At 35.7% G+C, this 12,208-nt stretch overlaps 1 protein-coding gene across 3 annotated transcripts; it reads left to right on the top strand.

The window, feature by feature from the left end:
• The first annotated feature begins 3,372 nt into the window (after positions 1-3,372).
• Positions 3,373-8,243, top strand: LOC112172921 (mini-ribonuclease 3). 3 transcript variants are annotated; one of them, XR_005801249.1, is made up of 7 exons: positions 3,373-3,711; positions 4,018-4,196; positions 5,794-5,883; positions 6,724-6,776; positions 6,926-7,119; positions 7,643-7,748; positions 7,988-8,243. XR_005801249.1 is itself a non-coding variant. In XM_024310425.2 (7 exons), the coding sequence occupies exons 1-7, from the start codon at positions 3,480-3,482 to the stop codon at positions 7,999-8,001; spliced, it is 810 nt and encodes a 269-aa protein (XP_024166193.1). In that variant the 5' UTR covers positions 3,376-3,479; the 3' UTR covers positions 8,002-8,243. The 3 variants fall into 3 exon arrangements, 2 of the variants coding, with proteins under 2 accessions (XP_024166193.1, XP_024166194.1); XM_024310425.2 differs by having other exon boundaries at positions 3,376-3,711; positions 6,926-7,028; positions 7,643-7,781; XM_024310426.2 differs by having other exon boundaries at positions 3,376-3,711; positions 6,926-7,028.
• Positions 8,244-12,208: the final 3,965 nt, after the last annotated feature.

Below are 12,208 nucleotides of genomic sequence, written 5' to 3' on the forward strand. Positions count from 1 at the left end.
AAAAAAATGATTGTCTATAACGGTTGAGATTTATTGTATTTGCTAGTTCACTTGCACTGCCGGTGTGTAGAAAAAAAAAAATTTAAATCAAAATGGTAAATGTACAAGAAAAGTACTATGATTCTTTGAGTAAAGTAACTAAAGTAAACAAGAGCATCATCACTTACAAAATTAGTCTCTCTATAAATATGATTGAACTGAATCGATCACCAAGATTGTGTCAATAATAATCCCATGTGTATGTTGTTGTTTGATCACCAAGCCATCAAAATTAGCTACACCACATTATCATGCGTTGGCTTTCATTAGATATGGCTGTTTGAACAATTGGTACTGTATTTTAGAGGGCTACCAGCCTCATTTTAATTAGTTGATTTTACTAAAAATAAAAATATCCCCATTTACACCATTTGAGCACTTTATGTGATAAGGAGGCCTAGTGAGGAGCTCTTCAATGTGGTTGTCCAAAAAACACCATGATATAATCTGGCAATTAGGATTGACTTGTATAAAAGAAAAACAATATATTATTTGATTCGTTAATGATCCGGTTCATTTTTATAATTATAAAATATTAATTTTTATAAATATATAATTATTATTTTTAAATATAAAATATAAAATATTAAGAATACTTTATAAATTTAGTATTTTGGTTACTTTAGTTTATCGTTCTAGGAAATATTTTGATAATGTAATTTAACTTTTGTCAATATTCTTCATGTTGCTTTTATATTTTATTAATGTTTTATGAGGTATCTTGATAAAAATTTAATATTACTATTTAAAATGCAAAAATATTTATAATTATAAACACATTGAATTAGCGGATCGGGGATTTGGATTGAGTTATCAACGATCCGCGGGGTTAACGGAGCGGGTAGGGTTGAAATTTTGTATTACTAAACGGATTCAAATTTAGGTTGATCCGTTCCATTTACAGGTCTATGTGCTGTGGGTAGTTTTAAAAGCATCTAACCACTTCATCGTTTAAAATGTTACCAAATTAGCTCTTTCAAGCATTTCCAAAACAGTTCTTATCATCGTTTGTGAGAAAGAGAGAGCTATATTTGTTGTGCTATAAACTTTTATGGAGACTCATATCCAAATTATATTTTACAAATGATCTAAGGGACATATCCGTATTAGCATCTTCAGAAAATTCTTGTCAATTTGAACTCTCGCTCGTAAATTTCACCAAATTATGAACTTTGGTTTGGGAATCTCCATCACCCACCTCAAATCCCCTAATTTAATCCAAACACTAGCTGACTTGTTCAACCCTCCCGACTGGCTCCGACCAAACTCTTTTTATATTAGTTGATTTATGCATGTATAGAACTTATGGGAGATGTGACACCGACACCTTTTTGGGAAAAGAAAAAAAAATTAAGAAATGTGAGCTTTACCACGCATCCATTGCAACATTAAAGTTAAACTACCAGCTTGGATTATTAAATTACCTATAGTTGCATGACACATGGTTTAAAAACAGTGCGTGTAACACACGCGGAAGTTTTTGGACGGTAAGGATTTGGGATACTTTCCCATGTGATGGGCTTTCTTTACCTTTCGCCGCTTACACGTCAGATTTGGAAGGCGACATGACGAGGGCAAAGTCATTTTGATGTTGTGGTGGGGCCAGTTTTGTCTTTTCGCATGATCCACAATCTCCTTATTCAGTGTTACTGTGCAGCTCGCGGCACCTTGTTGAGGAAAGGCGGTGGTGAATCTAACTGGGTGCATTTGTGTGAGAAAAGGAAATAAGCTGTCCGAATCAAAGTTCAAAAATTTCGGTTTGAACTTTTGACTAAAGTTTTTGGTAATTTTGATTGATTGATAGAAATTTTGATAGAAGTTCGAGGTGTCGATGTACATCTTGATATATTTCGGTCATTATTAATTTTTTAAAATTTGTTTTTGATAATTTAAATCTTATCCTTAATGACAAAGTTTTAAACTGTAAGACGCACGATAATTATTGCAACAAACTTAGCATTGATATTGCTTGAGTTTGACCCAAAGGTCGCATAGAACAGTATCTTATGATTAGCATGTATAATCATTATGTCCAAGTAGAAACAAAAAAAGTTGAAAAGAAGAGGAAGAAAAAAAAGAAGATGCTGTGTATCTCAGTGCCATTAAGCACTAACTATTGGCAGCTATCAATGGCGTAGTTATTATCACCCTAAAATTAGGAACGGGTAAAACGTCACTATAGGTCCTAGGCAACACAATCCTACAAATGGGGGTTTTATCTTCCTCACCAGCGCAACAAATATATCGCTCTAAAAAAAACATAACCGAGCCGTCTGAAAGTTTAATGCGATTCAGATTTCCATTTTGACTCAAAATCGAGACGATATAACTGAATTCACTCGGCCACCCGGAACTGAATCCACTCGGAGCTGATAGAGTAGAAGCCAAGAAAGAATAGTGATAAAATGGGTGGTCAATTTCTCACTTATTTGTTTTCTTGGAGGTTTTAGCAGAAAGCAAGCAAGTTTGCAACTTTTTGTTCTTGGTGGTCCTAGGTAGTGATCAATAATATATGTGTGACCGTGAAGAGAAACCAACTCGCTGGATATGTGTTTGTGACACTCATATGTCTCACGTGCATTTGGGGCCTTTAGCATTTCCCATGTGGGTGCCCTATAGGCTATAGCTTCCAACTCAGATATCACTCATTGTTTTTCCCTTTCTTTTCTTTCATGCTCACGGCATAAAGAAAAGACAATCTTCCAAATCTGATCTTACTTGCTGTTGGTGCCCCTCTTGTTGCTGCTGCTAGCAACTCTGGGCCTGCGCCCTTGGAAATAGTCTTTGTCAACCATGAATGTATTTAAGTTGAATCAGAGACTCCGAATTTATCATTAACTGTGTAAACACTAAATGTGAAGTTTTTTCAGCGCCTGAAATCCATCATTTGAGATATCAAGCTACTAGATAACTTGAAGTCATTTCCTTCTCCTACATCCCAAGAGAGTCGGGAAGTTAATTTTACTGTGGATGCCATTGCCGAAGTGGATCACAACCGCCAAGGATCTCAAGTTTAGCACCATAGTTTGCCCTCTTATGCTTCTTCGCGTTCAATTTTGACCGCCCTAGCTTAGATTTCCCTTGTAATTTTCGTTTGTAATTTCCATTTCCTGATCAAACGAAAAGAACAATCTCACTCATGGTCCTCATACAGTATAAGAACTTCAAAGATTTGTGTGTTTTTGCTAAAGGGGAACAAAGAATAATGGTCGTGTATTCCTAATTGTAAAAAAAAAAAAAAAAAAAAAAAAATCGTTCAATATTTTTTTAATTAACGAAATTTTTTTTTTTACTGTTGTTCTAGAGATGATGAGTCACTTTACTGGCCTGCTATCCACTTCCTTGAAAGGCCAAATTCATCTATTCCTTCCCTCTTCTTCTTATCGGCTCCATCTTCATTCCCTCTTCTTGGTCCGCTCCGACACACACAAGAAACAGCTATGCATGCTATATCAGTGCCTTCACCGATGAGTGTGAGAGTAGTGAGAGTGGGAGCTTCTTGGGATACCCAACAAAGACTCCCATACAACCGCAACGCCCCAAGAAAGTTAAAGCAAACCCCCTCCTCCACCACTATTCCCACCACCGAAACCCCTCCAACTGTCTCTCTAACTGCCTCAACTACCCGTACGGCCGACCACGTCTTTGAACTTCTCAAACGCCCAACTCAAGGTAATCAGATTCCGACATTCTTATTGCCTCCACTGTTTTTGTTGGGCTCCTGTAATTTTCTCATATCATGTTTTCTGGGTTGATGAGAAATATGTATCAAGTTTTTAGTTCTGTGTACTATGTTGTTTTTTGCTTCTCAAAAGAATAATAGTCATTTTGGAACCTATTACCTATGTATGTGACTATGTGTAGTGTTTCTGAGTGATGAAACATGAAAACACAATTTCACTTATTCGTGTAAAATGCCGTTCATTTTCTCAATGATGCATTCTGGAAAGTCTTCATGGTGGGAATCTTATCTTGTAGAGGAGAGAGTCAGAATGGATGAGTTATATATGGGCTACGACCGATGGTTGCCTAGTCCACCTAAGGTACAGAAGCCTAGTTCTCCCAAGGTACAGAAGCCTAGTACACCAAAGGTACAGAAGCCTCAGACCGTACTCAATGCAGTCTCATTAGCTTACCTCGGCGACTGTATTTATGAGGTAGGATGCTTATAATTAGTCTTTTTTTTTTCCTTTTCTTTTTCATGTTTTGTACTGAAGATAGAACTGCTTCCTGTTATAATTGCGACAAATACAGTTATGCAATGTGTTTATATGGACTTAACCGCTGTTTCTAAAATCAGGTGAATTGTGAGAAGCGCACAATTTTCTAAAAGATATCATTAGCAATAAGGCTCAATACATTTCGGTGTGAATTTTTGGATGGATTTTTCTTTTTCCATCTTAAGATAGAGTAAGGCGTCAGTGTGTGCCTAATTGAGGCACCACAGTTACTGAGGAGGCTATTTGCATTGAGATGTGAAGCGACATTTCATCAAAACAAATAGAAAATTGTAGAGAACTGGACAAGAAGTCTATTAAGAAACAAAGCTACAACAGAAGAAGCTAACTGAGAAAAGTCTAACAAACACGAAGTCCATGACTCTAATACCACACAACAGCTGTACTTCAATTAGAGAAAATTGTAGGAAAGGAACTATCTCTGAACTCATTAGAAATTGAAGCTTAAAGAAGCCCATAACCAAACCATTAATCCTCTCCCACTGATCTAATTAATCCTTTCCATCCTAATGACCCAAAAATACTGCCATCACCACACATATTCCGATCATCAATCTTCTCTTTCTAGCTCGGAAAACTCCAAGTATTTCTCACAGTAAAGACACATATGCTCCTGGAGTGTTTTAAGTCAACACAGCCTTCCAAAACAACATGTCCAAAGAGCAAAGGCAATTGGACATATAAAAGAACATGTTCAAAGAGCAAGTGATTGCTCTTAGCACAGACGAATGAGGCGACAGATATAAAGGTCTTCTCTGAACCATATTACTTATAAGCATCCAAAATTTGCTTACCTTTAAGCTTTAACAAAAACTTCTCCTTAAAAAAAAAAAAAAAACAAAACAAAACAAAAACTACTTTAGTATGAGAAACAATATCCCCCTAAACCTTGGGAATGTAGGTTTCCTTGGTGGCTACACTGACACTCCTGCTTCCCAAAATTCCTTAAAAACTATCATCAAGTCTGTGGTTATGACATGTCAGGATTGTTAATTGCAATAGAAGACCACTGCAACCAGGTGACTTATCTGTGTAACAATATAAAGTACTTTCCTCGCCTCATCCTTCGTAATGGTCTTTCTAATCAAGTTGCCTTTGCTTCCCCAATCTATCTCCAATGGATCCCTCAACCGTTGGTTTTGAACCTCTTCTTTTGTCTGGAGCCTTTATAAAAACTGATTATTTCTTCAGTTATCCTCCTTCATCTTGGGTCACTGGGCCCGTCTCCCAACTGCAACCTCTCAATCAAGTTCAAAATACCATTATCACAATTCCAAAACAGAAACAAAAAGATGATTTAGAATTGCACCAAAAGATGTACTCTATAGTTGGGAAAAGGTCTCAGAGATTATTAAATACTATAATCGAAATGCTAATGTATAGTTCATCATGTAGAGATCACAAGAAATTCATATACTTGTATGCTGCCTGGTTTGAATTAATATTAGTGATATTGTTACCCTGCTTCTGGAGCTCAACCTTCCTTTATCACTTACTATCATTATTTCTGATGCAGCTATATGCTCGCAGGCACTTTTTGTTCCCCCCCTTGAGTATTGAAGAGTATAATGATCGTGTGATGGCTGTTGTACGCTGTGAAGCACAGGTATGATAGCATTTTTTTTTAAGCTTCTAGCATGTATCTCTTAGTTCAAGATCCTTTTTATTTACTCAAATCAAAGCATGTGTAGATCTGTGCCACTCATATGGGATGGCTAGGTTTATGAACTTATAATCTATAATCTGATGATCGAGTTGATTCCATGATTCTAAGTTCAATATCCCTAAATTTTTGTGTTCTAATTTTTTGTAAGCTAGGGAATATCTCTTTGTTTTGTTTTTTTTTTTATCCTGGTTAGACAGCTAGGGAATATTATGGTGCTGCAATGAATTTTTTACCTGTTTGCTGATGTGCATTTGCATAGTATGGTTCTCTGTTTTTGATTACATAAATAAGAACTACAACAACTATCTCTGTTGATGTAACTGTAACCTTTTGTTTTTTTCCGAGCTATGCTCATACTAGCAACATTTCACTATCCAATTAACTGCATTAGCTTCTGTTCTTTTAGAAGATGTAAATTAGATTTTCTTTGTCCTCCACACTTAATGTTAAAGAAGATACTAGATTGCTATACAATGCTGTGATCCTTTCTGTTTCAGCTGACTATACTTTGACATATATCTGTTGCTATACTTTTGTATTTACTAATCTTACATATATACAGACTTACTAATCTTATATATACTAATCTTGTTTGTGGACTTGAACATATTTGTTAAAGGAATGTAATTCTCAGGATTTATTTTATCTCGTACCTACCTTGGAAAAAGAGATTACTTTTGTGCTTATGTGTTTCCTGCAATAAATCCTAGGGTGTGGTTCATAAATTTGTTGACTAAAACAAACTTAGCCTTTTACTAAAACAACTTCTGCGCATTTCAGGATGCACTGCTCCAGAGACTTCTAAAGGACAATTTTTTATCAGAAGAAGAGAGGTGAGTAGATTATACATTGTTGATCGATTTAAATTTTTGTTAAGAACAGTTGTCTGAAGGAATCAGGATTCCCTCCTACACCATTTCTTGATCATGTTGAGGGTTATAAAATATCTACCTTAGATATCTCGTTTGATATTTTGCTTCAGGAATGTCCTTAGGTGGGGAAAGAACATCAGTTCAGCTAAAACACGAACAAAGAAGCGTGCTGGTGCAGCAGTCTATAACAGAGCATCTTCACTGGAAACATTAGTCAGTGCCCCCTTGTGCTTTCCTTGGACTTTTTTCATCAACTCTAGGCTTTGGAATATTGTATTTTGAGTCCAATAGGAATGTTGATATGGTAGTATCGGTGCATTCTTGCAAATTATTTTAGATATCTTTATTGTATTTCCTTCATGAAAATACGATACATGATCCTCATATTACAAAAGTATCCACATGTGATTCTTTTTTGCTTTTTAAGTCAATGTGACACATGCACTCATGCACCAGCAGGGATTCAATCCCTGAACTGACCTCTACCCTTATGTAAATGCAGGAGGTGCTTTTAAACCTAATTGCAAAATTGGCATGTGATTTTCCACTTGTTACCAACACTAGATAAAGATATGCACCAAAAGACATGCCTACATAACTTGTAGTATGTAGTGTGCGTGTGTGTGTTGTTTTATTATCTGGAAAGGGGGTAAAATTCTAGTGTATATTGAAACCAACCAGTATGTTGCTAATGAATATCTCCTAAATATGTTGATTTACTATTCAACATGCGTATTCAAGTTCAAGATTTTAAAAGTATATTATGATTCTCTATTCATGAACTAGCATCTGGCTTGTTAACATAAAGTGACCCTAAATGTTTGTAGGTTGGACATCTCTACCTGACAGATGTAAAGCGTTTGGAAGAAGTCATGGTGAAGTTGGGGTTCTCAACTGATTCTTCTATGCAGTTGACATCAGAAGATGCAAATGGTAAGTCTGCACCAGCATCAGAAGATGCAAATGGTAAGTTTGCACCAGCTTTTTCTATATACAGTGTACATGTATCTGTGCTTAGTTTGCTGAAGAACTTCCCCTTCAAAGATGGCTCTATTTGAGAGGGGAGGGCATTTTGTTTTGTTCATGCCCTTCAGGTGTGGTTTCCTGTATTTTGTTTTATGTCCATTGTCTGTGAGTTCAATAACCTGCTTTATTCTTGTTCATCTTGGCAGGGCAAGCATCCTAGTTGATGAAGATGGCACTGAAATCGGGTGTTCCAATGGGAAAACCTTCAGACGACCTTTTTTGTACTGTATGTTGAATTGTTGATAGCCCACGTGGTTGCGAATTTGTTTAGTTTTAGAAATTCTACGACTCAGAAGATTTTGTGTAGTGTTCGGACAATATTGTACAAGTACTTTGTATCTGAGTTACACTTGGTGCTGAGTTTTGGCACTCGGCAAATCATCAATTTACGATCACAGATAATCTAGGGTTCGGCACTAGATTATTACAGGGTTTAGACTTTAGAGTCTCAAATCATGCAAAGAGTTTGCGTTGACCAACAATAGTACTCTCAACTAGGGGTGGGTTTGGTTCCTAGCCTATACCGAAAACCAAACTGAATTTGGGCTCGGTGCGGTTCGGTTCGGTTTTTGTGTTTTGAGAATTTGACACCGAAAATCAAACCGACCTGAACGGTTCGGTTCGGCTCAGTTTTGGTTTTTTTTTTTTTTTGGAAAACAGATTTTTACCAAATATACTTTTTTGGTATTGTAACTCGATATACTTCTTTGGTATTACAACTCGAGAAGTTTTTGTTTTTTCAAACCTATAATAATAATCTATCACAATGAGTTTACAAGTTTACTAATGCATGCTTTGTACTTCAATAGACAATAATCTATAATTCCATACTCCATAGTCCATATAATTCAATTGATATAATCCAATAGTCCATCAAGTTCTAGCATCAACATATGAAATGGTAAAAAAATATAAAGTCCAAAGTTTATAAAATTCTATCATTACATCAACACTAACCTCACAAATTAAAAATGTATAAGTTCACTAAAAGATTAAACATCACAAAAAGAATGAACCAACATCAACATATGAAGGAGGGCAATGACATGATCTCAAGCTCGGAAAGATGAAGTCTTCAACTTTGGAGGTAACATTCCGCTCCGACTACTCCCCACTGTAGCTCCACATAGCATCTTAAGCATCTCTACATTAGTATAAGATAATAATAAAAAGAACAACATTAGAAAAGGAATACATACAATCATATATAACATAAATATTATAACTTCATTAACCCAAAAAACTTTAACTAAGAAAATAGAAACTATTACCTCTTTCTGCTTCTTCACACAACTCTATCTCTTCAATAGTAGGCATATGATGTAGATACACATTTTCACTCCTAATCCAATTTTGTGTACATATCAAGGCCTCCACCATTCTAGGACTTAGGGAGTTACGGTATGGATCAATAATCCTCCCACTCGTGCTAAAAGAAGATTTCGAAGCTATGGTTGACACCGGAATAGCTAGAATATCCTTTGCAATGCGGGCCAATATAGGATATTTACAAACTCCATTCACCTTCCACCAATTCAACAAGTCAAAGCCTTCACCATCTCCTTCTATAGGATATCCAAGATATCTATTCACATCTTTGTTTACAATCTCGGCTTTCTTTTCTCTTCTCCTTTGCTCCTTCTCTTTCAATCTCATTTCTAACTCCGTTAGACCCTTATTTGAACTAGAACTAGATATCCCCTCACTTGATACTTGAGAACCACCAACCTCACCAACACCTCTTTCTCTTCCCTCTTCCTCATACACCTTGTACAGGTCATACAAGAGATCTTTCACAGTCTTTGTGTTAGCTTCCACCTTTTCATCCATACCCTCATCATCTAGAATTTCAAAATAGTCAACAACTCTCTCAAGTTTATGATGTAGATCAAGAACAATAACAATATATGAAAAGATAGTGATTCAACTTATCAAAGCTATCCCAATACTTTTGAAACTTGTCTTGCATGGGTGATGCAATCTCAGACAAACATGAGTTCTTTTGTTCTTGCAAGAGACCATAAATAGAGAGTAAATCACCAAAAGTATTACGAACGGTAGGAGAATTAGAACAACATATCTTCAAAGTGATTTCATAAAATGGTCTCAAGAAATCCACAAATTGCTCCCCATATTGCCAATCAACACTAGGTGGCCCTTCTTTTGGCTTTTCACCCTTGTCACCTTTGAGCCATGCCCAAAAATTACCTACATCGTCATCCACCATTCTATCAAAAGCTTTTTGGAATTTGAAAGCCCGTTCCAACATCAAGAATGTGGAATTCCACCTAGTAGGGACATCCAAAATCACAAGCACTTTGCACTCTAGTTTCACCATTTCAACACATTCCTTGAAAAAATCAAGCCTTTGTGGGGAGGATCTAACATACCTCACCGCATTATGAATGACACCAATGAATATTTTCATCACACTCAACCCATCATTGACAATCAAGTTATGAATATGGGTCACACACCTCACATGCAAATTATTCCCTTCATGCAAAAGTTCATTAGGGACACTCCAATCACCTATCCTCTTACTCAACTCCTTCAATGCAACATCATTTGATGAAGCATTATCAACAATGATTGTGAGAATCTTCTTTATACCCACCACTAGAAATTTGCATATAGGGCGCCGTCTATTATCGGTGTTGTTTGTCTACAAAGGGCACCAATTTCCTCAAAGGCCACTGTGCAGCCACCCATCTAATGTCAGTCTCCTATATTGGAGTTTCCTATAGGCCATAGGGCACCCATATGTCTTCCGTGGCAAAATTTCTTCTTGGTCTGCTCTACCATCTCTGTTTTTTGTCAGACAATGTCCCCATTGTGGCCACTATTCCAAACAGTGTGAAAAATGGATAGATTTTTTTTATTTTTAATTAGGTCTCTTCCTACACTATTGCTTATCCAGTATTTTATATTTTATAATATTCAATTTTAGGAAATATAAAAGGCAACCAATCATTCAATTAAAAGCAAAATGTTGAACATTCCTGCAACAAAGCTATTACAACCCACCAATTCACATGCTGGAAACCATATAAAAAATGGTCTACTAGATTTTACCAAAAAAATTAAAAAAAATGTAGTTGCAACAGAATCCTGTACGATTATATGGAGACCTCCAAGGCTGAGCTCCACCTACCGAGCATAACCTCAAGCTGCTCTGAATATATACATCCAAAGAATAACAAGTTAGAACAGTAACAATGTTACTATATGGAATTGCAGCTGATTGATAATTAATGTGCGCACAGTGGAGAAAGAAATGCAACAATAACAAAGTAAAGCAAAATTAATACAAGTATCTAATTGTAACAATACAACAATGCATAGTTGCATATATACCGTTGAAAAAAAACAATACAACATTAATGCATATGCAACTCATTCCATTTCCAGCATATTTTGACATGCGTATACAAAGTTTGTAATTGAATATTGAATATTGATGCAATCAGCATACCAAATATCCTTCACAAGTTATCTCATGCCACAGAGATCTTGATATGCATTGTCTTCTCAAGCCCAAGATTCAGGGTACACACCATACCTAGAAAAGTTAAACCATAAATGTAAGATACAACTACATACATGACCTAGTCATATATAACTTGTAACGTAAGATATAACTGTATACACAATGTGACGACAAGTTTATTCAACATAAACATGACCAATAGAACTCAATAAAGGTGAACAGGTCCATCACATTTAACGTTGAATATATAGAGGAAGCCACTTTGATATAATAGAATGTAAATGAGAAAAGATATATGTAGAGGGTATACAACTGCATTACCTTGTTACGAGCATATAATGCTACATCATTCAAATGTTTTAATTGCATCCTTAAATCATATTAAGCTACATAATCACCATAATAAGCTAGTCATATATAATGTATAACCCAACTTGTATATCCCAACTTAATTTATACCCAAACTTAATTAACAATAGCTAGAAGCTGGAAATGCATTTATAAATAATGCATAACCCAACTTAATATGCAATGGTCACAGTTAAGCTAGTGAGGACTTTATTCTTCCTATATACATATACCTTCTAGCTAGCTAGATCCAAATTGCCACAACAACGGAGAGGTACATGTTCAATTTTCATACTCGTACAAACAGATGATGCACTTACTAAGGAAAATCACAAAATATGACTAAGTGGGATCATGATCGATTACCTGATAAAATTCATCTCTACAATCAGAGGGTACCACATGAAGCTAAAGATCTTTGGTTCTTTCTAATTTGAAACATGTTTCATAAAGGACATGTAATCATTATCATGGTAGATCAATATAAATGAAACTACAAATATATATATATATATATATATATATATAT

The sequence above is a fragment of the Rosa chinensis genome, chromosome 6 (genome assembly GCF_002994745.2).
Source record: "Rosa chinensis cultivar Old Blush chromosome 6, RchiOBHm-V2, whole genome shotgun sequence".
Lineage (NCBI taxonomy): Eukaryota > Viridiplantae > Streptophyta > Magnoliopsida > Rosales > Rosaceae > Rosa > Rosa chinensis.